The sequence below is a fragment of the Pleurodeles waltl genome, chromosome 1_1 (genome assembly GCF_031143425.1).
Source record: "Pleurodeles waltl isolate 20211129_DDA chromosome 1_1, aPleWal1.hap1.20221129, whole genome shotgun sequence".
Taxonomy (NCBI): domain Eukaryota; kingdom Metazoa; phylum Chordata; class Amphibia; order Caudata; family Salamandridae; genus Pleurodeles; species Pleurodeles waltl.
In genome coordinates, this window is record NC_090436.1 from 710,976,066 (window position 1) to 710,994,822 (window position 18,757).

Sequence of the window (18,757 nt, forward strand, 5' to 3'; positions counted from 1 at the left end):
TTATGGCGAGTGCGCATATAAACATATAGTCCTACATGTAGTTATGAGTTCTCGTGCGCTTGCTCGGTCTTAAGTTCAAATGAGTACAAAAATATTTAACCTACTATTCACCTCTGTCATTAACATTTATACAAGCTTGTTTTACATAAACCTGAATAATCTAGCTACATGTTGCCTAGTGTTTGTTCTTGGTATGGGGGGAAATAAGTGAGGATGTTTCCATTGGGCTAGTGTTAAGTTTTTCAGCTTTTGCCACTCTCAGGGGGAAATTGTTCCTCTTGTGCAGGTGATGAGTATGCTTGATTACCATTTATTAATGAGCAGGAAAGTGGCAATTTTATGAATATCACCAATCTTTTTAGCACAGTAATCCTTACTAAATCTGCAATCCTTTTTCCAGTTTTTTTTAACTTGGAAATTTTCTGTTATTCTTTTAAGTAAATAAATGTATTTCTTCTAGTTATTCATAGTCATTGCATTTGATAGTTTAAAAAAAATATTTAATTCAGTCGCATGCTCAGGGCTTAATGTTGTTTTTGTTTGCAATATTGAACTCTGGGTTTTTGAAGCACATGCATTTAGGTCAGTTTCCTGAAGCACTACGTTTTTTTACTTCCTTTTAAAGGGACCTCGTAGACAAGCAATGAAAGAGCTGACAACAGATCAGTCTAGATACCAGAGATGGCTCATTAAGAACAAGATGAAGGCATTTTATGCACCAGTGCACGCAGAGGATTTGAGAGATGGGACACAGTACTTGATGCAGGTAATGTCACTACCAAAAATGTAGCCATGCCTTTTCATCCTGTTTCTTCCACATGTTCTTTTACCCCTGGTCTTTTTCATTGCATTTCTCTCATCTCAGTCTTGCGCCTTGTCAGAGATTGACTGCTCTGTTAACTTGTTTCCATCTTGTTATGCTTAGCTTGGTACTCCCTGTTTGCACCTTCATTCCGATCACTACTTGACTTTTGTTCTTGATCTTTTGTATGTTTTCTACCGTCTATTAAGTAGTTCCTGGCACCACCGTAACTGTCTTACTACTGTGCACCATTTCTGTAGTATTCAATAAGTTCTATCTGAAGGTATTTAGTTCTAGCCAGGAATAGTGGCAATTATTTTGGTTTATGTGGTATTTTACTTTATGCTAATATTTTGAGTGTAGCATGGATTCACTTTGCAAAATGTTTTCTGATTACATAATTTGGTGTGAAAATGTGTGGCCTTGCAGTTCAAGGCCTTTTTCATTTTGTAAATCTACAAATATGTGGATATAAATGATGACTAAATAAATGTGAATTGCCAAAGTATTTATGAAGAAATGGAGCCTAGCAACCTGAATGGAATCTGACTTATATTCACCTTTTGCACATTTACTTGTTTCCTTTGAAACTCAAGGTTAGAGAAATATTAACATTGCAGAGCACAGAATTCAGTATCTGATAGAGAATTCTAGATTCCTTACCTTAGAATTTCCATAGCAGTCAGTCTGGATCCAGAGATTTTCTTGAGCAGTACTCTTGCGTGCATCAGATGGCATCGGTTTGCTCCTCTCCCATTGTCTGTGTCATGCGCACCAGATGTGATGTTGCAGGACGTAAATTGGCGCCACCCCAGCACGCTTACATCCGCTCTTTTCTTTCTGTGCCATCCAAATGCACATCCGAAAAACAGCTACCCAACAGGCACTCTTTGACTAGTCTTTTTTCAATGTTTTGCCGAAGATTTTGGAGTGTTTATACTCCGGGTGTGTCAAGAATGTTGTCACGCAAGACCATGTTCAAACCCTGTGGATCCTGTTGTCAGACAATGTCCGTGACCAGTCTGCACCTCATGGGCTTCTGGTGTTTGGAGTGTGACCATGACCCGAAGACATGCTCATATTGCCGGGCCATGAATCCGAAACCATCGAGGGAGCGGGCCCTAAAGCTACTTGCGGTCCGGCACTCGACTCTGCATCGTTCTCAGTTGAGAGGAAGATCCAGAGAACAGTCACAGACCCCCATTATTCATCGTCCTACTCCAAGTCCTCGAGACGGTCGGGTAAGTCTAGGCACAAGAAGTCGAAGAACAAGCATTCTTCGACTTCACCCCACCGTCTGCAGATGAGATGAGGGAGCAGGCGCATCGTTGTTCCAGGCCTCCATCCTCTGAGCCTGCATCTGCGCCGACTTGACGCCTCCACGAGTTTCCGGAGTGACCCCATGCTTAACTCCTTGAGTTCTTTGAGACCATGCACCTCATATTTGGGCAGTCTGATTTCACTGGTGCACCTTCGGGTCCTGCAGAATCAGCAAATGGCATTGGTCGTACCAACTTGACCTTCCCTGACGATGGTTCCAACGTCGGTGCTCCTTGTGCTGCCCATGTCCCCAGTTGGTGTCGACCCCATCCTAATTACCGACTCAGATATGGAGCTGGAACAGCATCCTACTACACTGATTTTGGCTTTGACAGGGACCTTGTTACCTAGGTCTGATCCTGTCCCTTGTTCTCATATGTTGAGGGGCCGTTGGACCCTTTGGAATACCAGCTTGAAGATCCCATGGACTGGCTGACAGACCTGGATGAAGCTGGTGGTCTGGACACTTCCCTGGACGCTGGCACACTTTCTTCCTCTGCTGAGGCTATGAAGGAGGGGGCGCCCTACTCCATGATGCTGAGGAAAGCAGCTGAGGTTCTAGGCCTCAAGCTGCCTTCAATGGCAGTCCAGATTAACCTAACCGAGGTGCTTCAGCCTGGGGCTTCCACTTCTGAACCCCTTTTGCCCTTTAATGAGGCCCTCACTGATGCCCTTCTGGGGACCTGGTCCAAACCCAGCACAGGGGCTTCTGTGAACAGGATAATTTCCCTCCACCATAGACTAGCTCCAAATTAGTGTTCCTGACACAACACCCAACCCCTGAGAGGTTGGTTATCCAGGCCTCCACTTCCCCGGGTACGTTCCCCTCCACACCCCAGATAGGAAATCCAAGAGGCTGAATCAGCTTGGGAAGAAGTTTTCTTCCTCCAGCCTGACATTGCAGTCTGTGAACACCACATGCATTTTGGGCCATTACACCAATACTTTATGGGACACGGTCGCCCAGGTGCTGCTATAGGGCCCGGAGGAGGCTGGGCCATTCAGGCTTAGCAAAGTTCACAATACGATGTGTGCTGGCTTCGACCAACTCAGTAGACAGATCAGTTTCATCGATTGGGGCCTTAAGACGCCACACTAGTTGCAGAGGTTTGGCTTTTCGGGGGATGTCCAATCCACCCTTATGAACATAGCCTTTGATGGCTTCTGTCTCCTGGGAGTCAAAGCAGATGCTGCATTTGAGCACTTTAAGGAGCCCCGGGCTACTGCCAGGTCCTTGGGCCTCCCAGCTGCCCTTCGTCCCTCCCAGTCTGCTTTTTGCCTCCTTTGTTGCGACGGAATTGGTGTCCAACCACTTTTGTTCCCCTCCAGCCACCTTGCCGCTCATGCCACCCAGCCTGTGTGGCCAGGGACATGGGATCCAACATCCTTGTGGATCAGGGAGCGAGTTGTCCAGGCAGTCCACTCTCCAACTACCCCATACACCCACTCCCACCCCCCTGCTTGACATTACCACTACACCTACATTTTGATAATGTTGCTGCATATATTTGTGCTTGTCATGACATAATGACAATGTGTTGCTTACTCTACCATCTATATTATACATGTGAGTCATTGCTTTTATCTTACTTTGGGCAACTGGGGTGTACTGCAAAACCTTGTAATGCTTGATTTATTATTTTGTTTAAAAAAATATATCTGAAATAGAGTGGCTGGGCCCAAGTGATCCTTGTGGCACTAGACTGAACAATAATAGTCTGATATCCCAAGTTATTGAGCACGACCATGGATCCTCGAATCAGACTGCCCCTTCAGAAGGATCTTTTGTCGCACCAGCAGGGGAGGGTTCTCCACCCGAACCTGTCCAATGTCCGCCTTCTTATGTGGAGATTGAGCAGTAGCAGTTGACCACTTTTGACCTTTTCGTCCAAAGTCTGTAACTTTATCTTGCCAGACAGGCATCCCTCCACATAATGATATACGCCTGTCACTGGAATACATTTGTGGCATGGTGCACAGACAAGTCTGACTCCCCCTTTCTGCCCCTCTTATCGAGGTCATCTTGTTTATACTTTATTTGGCCCAGCAGGGCTTTCCTTTGGTCACCTTTAAAGGTTATTTGTCTGCAATCTCTGCTGTCTTACATCTGTCTGATCAGCCTTCTTTGTTTAAACCTCCTGTTGCAAATAGATTTTTTAAAGGCCTTGATCGTATGTTTCCTCCATCACCATTCATCATGCCCTAATGGGATTTGAATTTGCTTTGAACGTTCCTCCTGTGTGCTCCCTTAGAAGCCTGAGAGGACAATTGTGAAGGGGCTCAGACATTAAAAACAGCCTTTCTCGTGGCCATTACATCTGCCTGCAGGGTAAGCGACCTGCAAGCATTGTCTTTTAAGCCACCCTACCTTTCCATCTATCCTGACAAAGTGGCGCTTCACATACAGGCCTCCTTTCTTTTGAAAGTGGTTATGCCCTTCTGTGTAGGCCAATACATCACCTTGCCAACTTTTTATGAACCCCCACATCCTTCTGAGAAAGAGGAGAAACTCCACCGCCTGGACCCAAAGAGTGCTAGTGTTCTACCTTGAACGAACCAACAAGTTCTGGGTGGATGAACAACTCTTAAGTATGTGGGTGCAAAAAAGGTCCTGCAGTGCAAAAGAGAGCCCTCTCCAGATGGGTCATACTCTGCATTAAAATGTGCTATGCACTGGCTAAAAAACTACCCGCTGAGGGTTTGTGTGTTTACACTACCAGAGCTGCAGTCACTGTGTTAGTTCATGGAGTTCCAGTTCTGGGCATCTGTCAGACAGCAACGTGGGCATCACTTCACATGTTCATCAAACACTACTGCTTGGACTGTCAGGTCTGGAGGAACGGGGGCTTTGCATGTAAAGTCCTGCAGGACTTCCTAGTATGATCTTGGTTCGCAGACCCACCTCCAGGGATGGTATTGCTTGGGTATCTATTCTAAGGTAAGGAATTTGCAACTAGAAGTCTATCACATGAACAAGTTACTTACTTTCGACAACACCTTATCTGATAGAGACCTGTTCTAGTTGCAAATTCCTTACACCCTTCCTCCCTGCTGTGCAAATTGATTTCTAGGTACATGGCTTCCCTTTCAGGGCCATAGTTTGATGCACCAGTGGTCAGTGTTCTTCATGGCTCTGCACTTCCGGCATGGAAAGTCGTGAAAAGAAACTGACGTCAGCACACTGGGGTGGCACCTATATTGGTCACATGATATCATGTCTGGCGAGTATGACTCAGACAATGGGCACGGAGCAGATCGATGCCACTTAACTGTGCGCAGGGGTACTGCTTTAGAAAAATCAATCTCCAGTTCCAGGCTGACAACTGGAGGATATTCTAAGGGAAGGAATCTGCAACTAGCTATTGTCTCTACCCGATAAGTCTTAACCAAAGGTAAGTAAATTGTCTCTTTTATTCCAACCAGTGTTCTAGCCAAGCTAACAGAAAAATACTGATCGATAGACTCAATCTTGGTGTGACGTCCAGTCCTCTGTCTTCAATGTTCTATTTTTTATGTCTTGTAAATCTTTTGTGTTCGTGAGATTTGTCAAAACAGGTAAAATATTTATAACACTCTGAGAATACTCCAAATGTTTCATAGAACTCGGATTTTTATTTCAGAACTCAGTCTGGTTATGGAGAGCTAATTGTTTAGCTCTGGCAGCAGTTTCTATGAATCTGTTTATGAATCCCCTTCAGAATGTTTTTTTGCTGAGTCAAAGGGAAGCAGAATGATCATTCTGACCTTAAGGACTTAACTAGTTCAATCCCAAGATAAGGAAAAAATACTCCTGCCCCTTAAACAAGTAAAACTGCAAATTGTGGCATGTCTGAAGGCCACCAGCTACTAGCAAATATTATCTTGTCCAACACCTCTAACCTTCTTCTCCTAAACCACTTCCTAACATTGAACTAGTACTGGTATGTACAGGAATGACTGAGGGTCTTGCTCTGTCTCTAGGATCAGTTGATAATAAAGCACACTGCTGTATTTGGACCAGAGGGAGCGGGTGCAGGGAATACACCGGGGCCATTGCTGTGGGCCACAGGTGTAACCATTGTAGGACTAGGGTGCTTGGCTGCATGATTGGAAGAAGGCCACATCCACTGCTTCATACCACATCCACAAGTCGTACCTAGAAGGTACTGGGAGAATCAGTACAGGCAAATTCCATACTTGATATTATTACAATTCATTACAATATGCACACAAAAAAATAGCAAAAGCCTTCCAGTAGAAAAGCCCAGCACAGAGATGGCTGTAGAGTCCTGGTTGAAGGTCTATACCCCACAAGGGGTAGTAGGCATAAGTAAGTTTTTTTTTTTTTTTTTTTTTTTTTTTAGGGACCTTACAATGGTGCTCTGAGTTGGGGGGCATAACCATTTAAGAACTCTGTGAAAAGAGACTGCGTCAAACTTGGGCCTCAGATCGTCAGCTACAAACACATTGCTCGAATACTCGACAATCTTTCTCTTAAGAATTCTTACACTAGGCTAAAGAGCCTAGGGCCCTAGCACTTTTCAGATCTGAAAGATGCCTATGTCCAAACTTTCTAACTGATATACCTTATTCGTTGACTCCGGTTAAGGAGCATTGTGGCAAGAGGACTTGTCCTTGAGACTACATTATCCCAGATCTCCACACTGTGACCTGGCTTATTTTTCCCAAGAGGAGTTTCTTGCTAGGCCTACAGGCAGAGTTGTGAATTGACCGCTGTTGAAACAATTTCTGCTCCTGACACTGTCAAGCAGAACAGCCACATAATTAGTAATGGTAATGAGCCAGTGGGCTACAGGTAACATTCATTTTAATGGTACTTTTCTCCTTTTCTGCGACGTATGAATCCAGTGAATACAAATAGAAAAACATAGTTTCCATCTAGTTTTCACGTATGCTGTAATGACAGCAAGCGATTTCAAAATGAATACATTTTTATCTGAACAGTTTGAATCCAGTACATAGGTGGCCAATAGCTCCATATTCAAGTCATTGTATCCTATCCCTTATATATGTTGTCTGTGATAAATTGAGTCCTGTTTTTCAATCCAAGTTGGTCTTCTATTAATTCCGGTTTTGTTTTTTTCTTTCTTTATTTTTTATTCCCGTAGGCTGCTGGCTTGGGTCGGATGAAACCCAACACTCTTGTTGTTGGATTTAAGAACAACTGGCTGCAATCTGATATGAAGGATGTGGATACCTACATTAATCTCTTTCAGTGAGTAATGGTTATTATTCCAGTTATTCCAAAGATAATAATTCAGTGTTTCATTGTTTACCAAAAGTGTTCACCTTAATCTAAATAAAAAAAATAAAAAAAAGAAATACACCTGCATTAATCTTTTTCTTGTTTGTAACTGGTATTCATTATATTTTATTGCACTATTTATGTATTGCTAGCAACTTACTCTGAGTTGCAGCACTTAAGATTACCTTCAACACTAGGTACAGCATGATTGGTCAGAGTGCCAAAACTAATTCTAGTAAGAGGTGGCAAGCATTGTAATAAGTTAGAAGACTGCCAAACATGGCAAAGAGAGGAGTAGTATATGTGTTTCATTCCACTCTCTTGATGCACAGGTGAGGTCTTGTTTCCAGGACTTTCCATGCTTTTTCTACCTACCCTCATAACAAATAGACTGATTGTTTCAGAGATGTCTGGGTATGTGGGACACCTTTGCAAGGCAGGCCTGTGTTTTTGAACCCTTTAAATCTCAGGAGGAGGTTTGAATGCAAGGCAAACTGTTTCTAGCAGCCATTAAAGTCAGTGTAGTAATGAATACTTTTGGATAATCAGGTTGACAGTAGCATTCATGACTACTTTTGATTTGTCAAAGTGGTGACCTGGGGGCCTGTCATGATGACATTTCCACTGTGTATGTGTGATAGGGCAGCAGGTTGTGGGAAATCAGAATGTTTTGATTGTTGGCACGTGGTTGTATCTGAACCAGGTAGTCTAGATTTATTATGTGACCTACTGCTTGCTAAACTGTATTCCAGTTCTGGCAATTCCTCTTATGCCACTCTTAAGTTCTAGGAATGTTGGTCCGTGGCATTTTAACAAACATACGTACAGCTTCAGGAATAAAAAGGTTTGAGGATTAGACCCAGTTGCTGGGCACTTTGCCAATGTGACACTTTGCCATTGTGTCACCCTTGGAGATAAGAGAAGCCATTAAGATTGATGCCCAGTAGTCTGGTCTGCATTTGCAGTTTTGAGGTGACCTTTTATTAGATTAAAGATGTGAGTGATGCTCTGGCAGCGTTGAAGGAGCAGCTTGATGTGACACTTTTTAAGTATATTTGTGCTACCAATTTATAGTTAAATGGAGAGGCCTTATTGGACAAATAAGAGCACCAGAGGTCCCATGTATAAGATGAATGGCACATATGGTGCCGTTTGGGCCAGACTGTAGGACCAGGTAGCTCAGTTGCTCAGGCTTCCTGCGTATCTGGTTGTACAGCTAGCCATAGCCAAGGCTACTGTATGTATTCTTAAGTATCCCTATTCTTCTCACCAAACGCTTCTTCATCCTGCTACAGTCTTGTACGATCAAATTAGTGTGAGCTGGTAAACAAAATTGAGCTGGAACACTCGAACCCTCCCATGTGAGCAAGATGGACTCTTAGCTCATGGCTTCGGGCTATACTACCTATGTGCACAAGCTCACTTTCCGTACTGCTGGAACAATCCTACCCCTTTCCAACCACACATCCCAATTGAGCCTGACACTGCTAGCCCTACCCTACTTACTATTATTCCCCACATGCATGCCACTCAACCTGTGGCTAAGCATAACACTGAGGTGCACCATCTGGGCTTTGAAACACCAAACTCTCCAGGATCTGCTCTTTTTTCCCCAGTAATCACCTGGCACACATTCCTCTATTACCAACGATTAATCACCCAGGGATGAATAGGCAATTGCACCTCTTGCAGCTGCACACTTGTGGCACTCTGTACCAGACTGCCTGCCAGTATTCAAGAAGGCCATAAGTACACACTGCTGATTGCTTTTCTCTACTTCAGACTTCACAAAGAGCCCATAGCTACCACAACCTCCTCTCTTCCCCTTGGACTCGTGGCATTAACCGCTTTAATGGTGTCACTGCTGTATGCCATCATTGAGGCAGAAAGAGATACCAGCTTGTGTCCCTGAGGCCAGTAAGCGATAGGTGCCAATCGGGAAACCCCCGGCCGTTGTGCGCAGACTGAGTCTCTCGCACCTACTTTGTGGCTGAAATGTATTTATCAGTCTTGCATCGAAAATACAGCACCCCTGTCGTCGTCTTCACGCTAGGACTTTGTGCCTGCCTGAATTTTGCTAGAGGTCAAAACCTGATGCTGGTGTTTTTTCACCTACTAGTACGATACCCGCCAATTTCTAACTTCTGATCTGAGATATTGGCAGCTCTTGCTAACATGACTGGTATCACTATTCCAGTACACTGTTTATGGCTTTTCTGGGCTATGTTAAAGACACCCAAAGCACATTTCAGAAATGTGCTGCCTTGGCTGTGCTGCTTGCTAAAAGTGGAGTGGTGGTCTACTGGAGGCATGACTCCACCCAAACTTAAAGCCTGGGCAAGGGATGTCCACTGTTGTAATAAACAGTTAAATGCATATTGAGGTGTAATGCCAGCCTGAGTGCGGACCTAGGGCATATAACCCCTCCTAGATGGGTTAGAAACATCTCCCCCTCCCGGGTGTTCCTGGTTTGACCCATGCTCCGCCATCCTGTCCCTCTGACACATTCAGGGGGAGACATTGCTGGGATTCAAACAGCTGCACTTTATTAAATTATACATCACAAACATAGACATCTCATTCCGGTTGCAAGATCAAGTCACATAAACTGATAATTGAATTGTTTTTATATAGCGCTTACTATCCTTGACGAGTCTTTGAAGTACTTTTCGGCGAGGGGCAGGCTACTCCAGAACCCAAAGGATTAGTGGTGGATTAGTAAAGGGAAATAGGAGTACAGTGTTACTATAGGGAAGTATGAATTAATTTGAGCGAAGGACATGTGAGTGGGTTAGTTGGATTGAATAGAATAATGGAGGGATAGAAGAACAAAGGATCCAGAAGTGTTAAACTGGAGATCATAGTTATAAGATGAGGTTTGGGATGAGTAAGGGAGATCATAGTAGTAAAATGAGGTTTGGGATGAGTCAAAGGGAGTTATACATGAGGAAGAATTTAGTAGGGTTGTTTGGGAGATCATAGTAGTAAACTGATATTTGTAGTGAGCCAGGAGGGGCAGAGGAGGGGAGAGTCTTGGAAGGTTTATTTTGGAGATCATAGTAGTAGAATGGGTTTGGGGTGTGACAGAGTGGAGATAGAGGATAGATTTATAGAGGTGTAGGGTGATGGTGAGACAGAATAAAGCTTTTGAGACAGTAATTATTTTTTTCTTTTGTGCAGTTGGACCAAAATAATATATAGATTCATGATTACATAGTAAGGGATATATTTGTAAGGAATATAATATATTGAGATTTAAAGTTGTATGATACAAATAGACTTTCAAGTGTTGCAGTATTTGAAGTTAATTTATTTTTATACTTGTATAACATTTTATCTTTCCTCAACATTTCAACAGTGAAATGCGTGTAGATAGTTAAGATATTTACCTGTTGTGATAGATAAAATAAAAACACTCAGCATCTAATTAAACAACTTGTATAGAAACTGTGCAGTGACCCATGAACATGTTAAGCGTAGAACAATACACACACACACACATACATATATACATAAGTAATATATGTATATTTGTTAAAACGGTTCTAAAGAGTAAGTAAATATTTTAAGATAATAGTTATTATGCATATTTGTACAAAGAAATACAGATGTAGATATATACGTGTAATCAAATTATGAATGTTTACACACACATGGATATGCAGTCCTTTGCTGTTTGAGTATGGTGGTTACGTAGGAAAGACCCAACTCTTGAGTAGTCTTCTGAAGATAAGATAGTTATTTGTGGATCTTATCTTTGTGGGTAATGAATTCAATAGTTTGGCCCACTGACCAGAGAAAGATGTACCACCTATTGTCTTTTTCTTGTATGGTGGGGTTTTGTGGTGGGGTGCCAATCTTGAGCGGAGTTTTCTTCGTTGAATGTGTTTGGTTCTTTTTCTGATGAAAAGTGTTCCTGGCCCAATTATTGCTTTATGGGTGATACAAAGTAGCTTGAAGATGGATCTTCTGGTAACTAATGTAGGGCCCTCAAAGGGGGGGGGGGGGATGTGGGCTTGTGGCTTTACATGTAGGAGTGGTTTGGCAGCTGATTACTGAATGATTTTTTTAGTTTTTTCATAGTTAGAGATAATCCATGGTAGAGGCCATTGGCGTAATCCAATTTCAATAGTACAAAAGATAGTAGCCTGCACCTTGAGTGAAAATACGAGGTGGGGGAAGATGTGTCAGAGTTTTCATGGTGATGAAGCTTGATCTTGTTAATTTGTCCACTTGGGCTTTCATTCTTAACTTGTAGTACATGGTAATTCATAGGATTCAAACTTCTTTAGATTCTTTAGGAGGTGGTCCCAGATGGCCAGGCTCGGAGTGGAGTTCATCATTTTTCCAATTTCCACATGTGAGTATTTGTATTTTGGAGACATTCAGTTAGAGATAGTTCCATGTTATCCGCTGATCAATGGCTGTGAGGCAACTTAAAATTTGTGAGTTTCCAATGTCTTTGGTGCATTCTAGTTGTAGGAGTATTTGTCTCATCTGCATAGTTTATGGCATGGGAATTGAAATTCATTGGTCATTGCAAATAATGACTTCATGCAGATGTTAAGAAGCATTGGTGGGATGATTGAGCCTTGAGGGACCCCTGTTTTTGTGAAGTATGGTTTGGATGATAAAGGGGGAGTATAGATGACATTTGCTCTGTTTTGAAGGTAGGATGTGATACAGTTGAGAGCAGTCCCCTCCACGCTGGCTTCCTAGAGTTTTCGTATTAGGGTATCATGGTCAAATGTGTCAAAGGCAGCTGAGAGGTTCAAGGGAAGTAGTGCAGCAACACCATTGTGGTCTAATATGTTTTTAAGATCATTCGAGGTGTCAGTGAGGGCAGGTTTAGTGCCTCTTCCTGGGCGGAATGTAGTTTGGTAGTCAGAGTATGGAATTATCATTAATGAATTGTGACGTCTGGGTGAATGCTGCTCTTTCTGTCAGTTTGCCCAGGAAACGTCCATTTGTAATTGGTCTGTAGTTGGGGTCATGCAGGTCCAGGTTTGTTTTCTTTAATAATGGGCATATGTATGCTTTTTTAAAGTCTTTAGGAAAAATTCCTGTAGTTAGACTTAATGATTCTTCTTCTTACTGGTGTGACAGCAGAGGTAGATAAAAGAATGTGTGGTGGACAAGGGTCAGAAGGGCAGTCGGAAGGCCTGCTTTTTTTTTTTTACCAGATCCATTCATTCACTTAGTGATATTTGAGGGAGTGCTGAGGCTGGGTTGGTTTTTGCAAATGGTTGGTGCTGGTGCTTTCCATTTGACCGCATTGGTTGTATGATTTTTCAGTTTCTGTGAATTCTTGAGTAAGGGGATGAGTTCCTTCTTTTATAAAATTCTTTGTTTACAGATATAGCATTTTGACTTCTGTCGGATTAGTACCCTTTTTTTAAGCTTTTTTGATTGATTGATTATTGTAGATTTAGATAAGTGTGAGTAGGTGAAGTTTGTCTTGAATGCTGTTTGTTTTGAACCAGGTTCATTGCACCCTTCTGATTGTTTTTTTTTTTTTTTTTTTTGTATTGCTTCATGGAGCACTCTGTACAAACGCTTGCCTTTTCTTTTCTTGCAGGGGCAGTTTTTTCCCTGATAGAAAAAGCCCTTCCCTTTCATCCCTCCTTCCCCGCCAAATGCTGGGGTGATCTGCTTTCCTTCCTACCCTAGAAATGGAGGTACTCAGACCTGTGCTGAAGTAAATCTCTAACCATTTCCAGAGTAGAAAGCAGTCGGTAGAAACAGAACAGCAGCTAACAGATGACGCAAAAATGGTAACCGGAAAAGAGTTGAGTTTTAAGTAAGATTGCAGAATCTGATGAGGAAGTAGGGTAAATCAAAGATTGAGAGGGAGTGAGTTCCATGTCTGTCTGTATACACCAAGAAGACCCTATCTCCAACATGCATTTTCTTAAAAGTAGGAACTTGTAAAAATAAGCATTACAAGATATAGAAAAAAGTGATGGCTTGACAGTGGCCTGATGTTGTTTTGGTGCCCTGTTTAAATGTGGGTCCTCGAAATGAGCCGCGAGGAGTGGAAGTTTGAAGTGTCCCCATGGATTTGGCAACTGCTTTGTCGGTTCATTTTCTCTAATGTTTGATCCACCCGAGGACAGAAGAGATGTTGTTGGTCAAAGGGGACATTTAAAAGTGCCTGCTGTACTTCTGGCTTAAAACCAGATATGTGCAGCCAGGCGGGTTTATGCAACAGTATACTTGTATTTATGTTCCTGGCAGCTGTCTGCTTCATCAAGAGCACATCTGATTGAGTTGTTGGAGATAAATTTTCCATCTTAAACGATTTGGTGACTTTTTTTCTTGTACTCCTCAGGGAGATATTGGAGGAGCTCCTCCTTTTTATCCCAGTGAGCTCTGTCCTATCTTGCCAAAAGCTCTTGAGTGTTGGCAATTTGGCAATGGCTGACTGCCTGTGCTACTACCCTGTGGAGTATAGATGAACCGCAGACAATAAACTGTCTGGAAAAGATGGTTTATTGGATGAAATCAACACCGATGTCCTCAGCAGCTGTCCCAAGGAAAACCAGCCTCTCAACTCAAACCATGGAACGCACCGCTTCAGGTATCAGAACTTGCAGAGAGCAACCTTCCATAAAGGTGCACTGCATGAATCACTTGGAATATAACACACATCTTCCACCTTAACAAATACAGCTAAGATGAAACAACATAAGGTAGCAATATATGCTGCCCAACAAGAAACAATTTAATACATCACATACTGGCTTGGATGTTTGGTTACAAAAAATGATCACTTAGAATATAACACTTATGCATCAATAAGTTTAGACTCCTTACCTGGTGAAGGGGCATCTGCTGCTGTTTGGGAATAAGCCATCTTGCGAGCATTAGATACTACTAGGGAGTCAGGTGACCCCCTAATGTAAGTAGGATCTGAAGGTGCTGCTTTGTATTTCTTTATCCACCCTACGGATGCATCCCCAATGTTTAAAGGTCTCATCTGCTTGATGGGTCATCCCTTATAGCATGGGCAGTTATTGGCATGCCCTAGAGGTGGAAGACAGTCTCAAAGAGGAAAGCATCCTCTATAGGGTTTTTGTGTAAGGGTACCTGATGATATGCAGCTGCCCTAGCTATGAGTTCCTGGGACGATGTGGCATCATTTGGGTGCAATGGTTTATCTGAGTAAAGGTCTGGGTCGATATCGCCAGGTGGAGTCCCAGGAATCTGTAGGTTATCTTCCCCTTCTTGATTCCCTGAATAAGATTGCGGGGATAAAATCAGTTATCAATAAGTGATTGATGTGGTGGTGATGAGGGAGGTGGAGGAGAAGCAGGCAAAGATGGCTGTACAGGACTGGTGGCAATGTCCTTCTTTCTCTTTTTTTTTCCTAGGTTTTTCAAAGGTGCAGGCAAATACATGGCTTCCTTAAATGAAAGTTATTGCTTCGATGAAGTAGGTGTCCGCTTCTCTGCCTTTGCCAGACTGTGACCAATGGAGTCTGAATGTGGATTTTCTTCTGTTTCGTATCATAGTATCTAGGATTGGTTCTGGCACGAAGTGGAAGGTTTTTGTGTCAAAGTAGTTATTTGTTTTGGCGCTGGAGGAGTGAGGTGGTTGGCTCGGCACCAAAAGTGATCGCCTTGGTACGGCAGCTGGAGGTTTCAGTTTGGCTTTCGGTGCCGGGCTCGAGAGCAGGGCTACCTTAGCAATTGGTCAGTGCCTACCATGGCCTGTCGGCAGCGGTGGCCTGGAAGCCATATTTTTGGTCAGTACCGAATGTCTTTTGGTAGGCTGGATAGGGGCATGTGTACTCACTGTGCACTGTCCTGTAGGAAGATCTTGTATCTGCATGCTGAGCTGGTTTCTAAGTCTGATTTAGAGTCCGGTATAGAAAAAGCCTCTTCCTCCGCTTCTGAGGCCTTGTGCGCGTCTTCTTCCTGTTTGACGACATGGTGACTGAAGATGTCTGGTCTCTCCTTCAGGTCTTTGCTCTGCAGTTCTTTCCGATGCGCCGGACGATCCCACAATGTTTTCTCCAACTGAAAAGATCAACAGGCCTCACAGCTCTCCTTGCTGTGGTCGGGAGACAGACACGAACCTGATGGAGGTTGGTGTGCGGGTATTTCGCGTGGCAGCAGGGACAAAACAGAAATAGAGTCTGTTCCATTAGCAGAACATTGTCAATGGAATCTGATGAGATGAGAAAGAAAGGCCCGAGAGGGGAAGACCCGAAGGCTGCGAGTGGAGAGCGTCAAGTTGACGGCTGATTAATTTCTTCTGCTTTCGAAGGTAGAACTCGAACAAAAACAATATCGACAAGTATAGAAGTTAGCACCGGTCCGACGGGAGCCCGAACCGGATGGCAGAAAGAAAAACAATCTAACAATGGAGTCGATGCCCATGCGCAGTATCATCGAGAGGAGGGGTCACTTTACCTCATGACTCCAGAAGCTTTCTCAGAGGAACAAGTTGCACACATCAGACCCTACATTAGATGGCAGGAGTATGCAGAGCATGTGTATCTACAACCTACTGGTGTAATTCAAGCAATATTTTTAATGTTTAATAAAAATCCAATTCAGTGGTGAAGTCGAATTTTAATAAATATTTGAGAAATTTCTTCTGTGAATCACCACATAATCATTACTGGAACATGGGGATCCCCACTGAGTCATTGCTAGAAGCTAGGGACTCCGGCCTAAGCAATTTTGGTGATTTACAGAAACAAGCCTTTGTCAAACAAATACACAAATGAATAAATGTTTTATTTAATTTACAAATATAAAAAAATTACATTTCAATTTTAATGGGAAGGTTGAAGCGGCGATCAATTCAATTGAGGCTACCCGTAATCCATGCTATATTCTTTTTGATGCACATGTTCTGCTCCCACAAACCAATCTGCGGCTACCAACCTAATTTTTAGCCTCTAATTTCAAATTCTTCAGATTTACAGAACTTTTTTACTTTTTTAATTTTATTGATAGATATAGATATATATATATATTGTTTTACACTTTAATAAACTATTAATATTTAATTTTCAAAGCAGGTGTAGACTCCCTGAATAGGCTTGGCAGACTCCCAAGGGTCCCCGTACCACAGGTAAGAACCACTGATCTACGGGTTTCCCCTAAGTGAGGTGTGAAAGCTGCTCCCAGAGCCGGTACAAGGGTTTATGCCTTTTCACAGACGATCTGGGGTGAAGGAGGTGACCTAAGAAGGATGGCTGGGGAGGGGATCCAGAAAGTTCATTAACTTAGAAGATAGGGTGATCCCTGTCCAATCACAGTTACGTGTAAGGGGAGACTTGTGGAATGGAAGGCCTTTGTTCTTTAGGTCCTCTGTAGAGTGTTGGGCACCGGCTCAGTAGGAGGGGACCTTTGTACCAGAACCAGCTTGCTGTAGCTGAAGAGGATGGACCACTCATTTGCCTACAACATTCCTCCTGGCTGGCACACAGGCTCCTTTTCTGAAAAAGAGGCCTGTGCCCTCTGGGATAATCTTTAGAATGGTGCAATGTGGGATAGTTCACAGCAGTGCAAACAGGAAGTGTTGGAAAAAGTGGGACACCTTATTCCAAAGTCACCTCTACAAACTGGCTTATAAATACTAATAAAAGTAGAATCTCACCCACAGCTCAAGAATAGACTCTGGACCTTTGGAAGAACCGAAGAGGACTGGCCATGCTGTTTGAAACCTTGATGGAAACCTCAAGGGTTGGCCCTGTTTCGACTTGTAGCCAGGACAAAGAAAATACCCCAGCTCTCCAGTAGAAACTGGAACTAGACTGGAACCTGCTCGTGACCTCTGAAGTGAATCCTTGCCCCTTTAGTGCTGTGCTGAGAACCTGGAAGTCTTAGAACGGATCAAAAGCATCAAACTCTGAAATGTTGGGACTTTCAAGGCCTCCGAAGCATCTGCGGGACCTTGCAGCAACGGTGTTTGACTTAAGATATGGCTTCAGGCTTGGCCTATTGGATGAAGCCAAGCTCTATTTAAAAAAAGACTAAGTCCAAAGGTAAAAACTTTGACCATGTGACAGCGTGAAAACTATCCGCTCAACGCAAATGCTTTTTTTACCTGCAAAATCACCTACTTACAGCTTTTTCTGCCAAAACCAATTGATTCAGCGGGCCTTGTCCAGTAGCTATCTGGCTTCAAGAGGACTTCGGCAAGAACAGCCAGCAACCTTGTCCTGCTGGAAGAATTTGACCAGGAAGAGCACGCTCGGTGTATCCAACCCGCGCTCTATCAAGGTCGGCCTGAAATCAATGCCTAGATCCCTGTCAATCGTGAATAGAGACCATTGATTGGCACTTTACTTTTTGTTGGTGCTTTTTGCCTTACGTCTTTAAAAATTCATACCTCTTGTTCCCCATCTTGGATTTTTGTTATGTTGTTTTACTCATTGAGTTTTTCTCAATTCTTTTAAATTGGTTTAGGGATTTTTATTGTGTTTTTGAATTTTTAAATGTTTTCTTACTTCTAAATGCTTTACAGGTTTCCCTAATTATGTCTGTCTGTTCTGTGCTCCAGCTACCAGGGAGTAGAGTCCAGGGTTATATAACTAAAACTGTGTTCTACAATAACCAGTTTAAGGCCTTATTTCTTGTGGTGGACCTCAATCCAACCCAATTACTAATTTTGTTTTACTTACAGTTTTTTGCCATCAATTTCTTCTAAAGTGCATCCCCTTCATTTTATGTACCCACAAATTGCCAAGGTCTTACCCTGTCTTTGATAAAGACTTATAGTACCCCCTACTGAAGGCACAGGAAGCATGAGCCAAACAAAGCCATGCCTCTTTCAAACTTAAAGTTCTTCTGCCGATAAGCAAGAAGTACACCTTTCTCATTGGTTCTTGTTTTCCTTCTTGGTTTATCAGGCTTCAGGTGAAGAGGCCTAAAAAACTTGGACTGATAAAGGTGTCATTGTGTATGACAAGCACTGACAAGAGACAGTCCTCAACACGTAAAGATTGGGAGAGTGGGCAACTTTTCACTGTATCGTGAAAACCTACACCGAAGAAAGGGAAAGAGACAGCAATCTTCTTTCACTTGATAGGTAAGCCTAGTCTGGGGGTAGTCCGTGCAGAGACATGGACAGTATCTTGTTCAACCTTCAGAGAAACCACCCCTTGCACATAATACAAATGCTATTCACCCAAGGCCACGCAAAAAAATGCCAGTTATTTGGAATTCACACAGGGGTTCTAGTAAAAGGTTATGTACTCCTGAACTAAAATTCTAATGCCACCACAGCAAGTCACCTCGCTTGGAATTACGATGCAGCTGAAAATCTCCCTCTAATTAGGAGGTTATAAGATCCAAGATTCGTGGTGTGATCAACATGTTCACTTCTGCTTTTTGTTTTGTCATTCTGGTCTGACATTCCCTGCATGTTTC

At 42.9% G+C, this 18,757-nt stretch overlaps 1 protein-coding gene across 1 annotated transcript in view; it reads left to right on the top strand.

The window, feature by feature from the left end:
• Positions 1–18,757, top strand: part of SLC12A2 (solute carrier family 12 member 2) — a 409,553-nt gene that overhangs the window by 258,812 nt on the left and 131,984 nt on the right. Inside the window, exons 17-18 of the mRNA XM_069227287.1 lie at positions 626–766; positions 7,231–7,337. Coding sequence (XP_069083388.1) covers positions 626–766; positions 7,231–7,337 — 248 coding nt within the window. The remainder of the gene's footprint in view (positions 1–625; positions 767–7,230; positions 7,338–18,757) is intronic.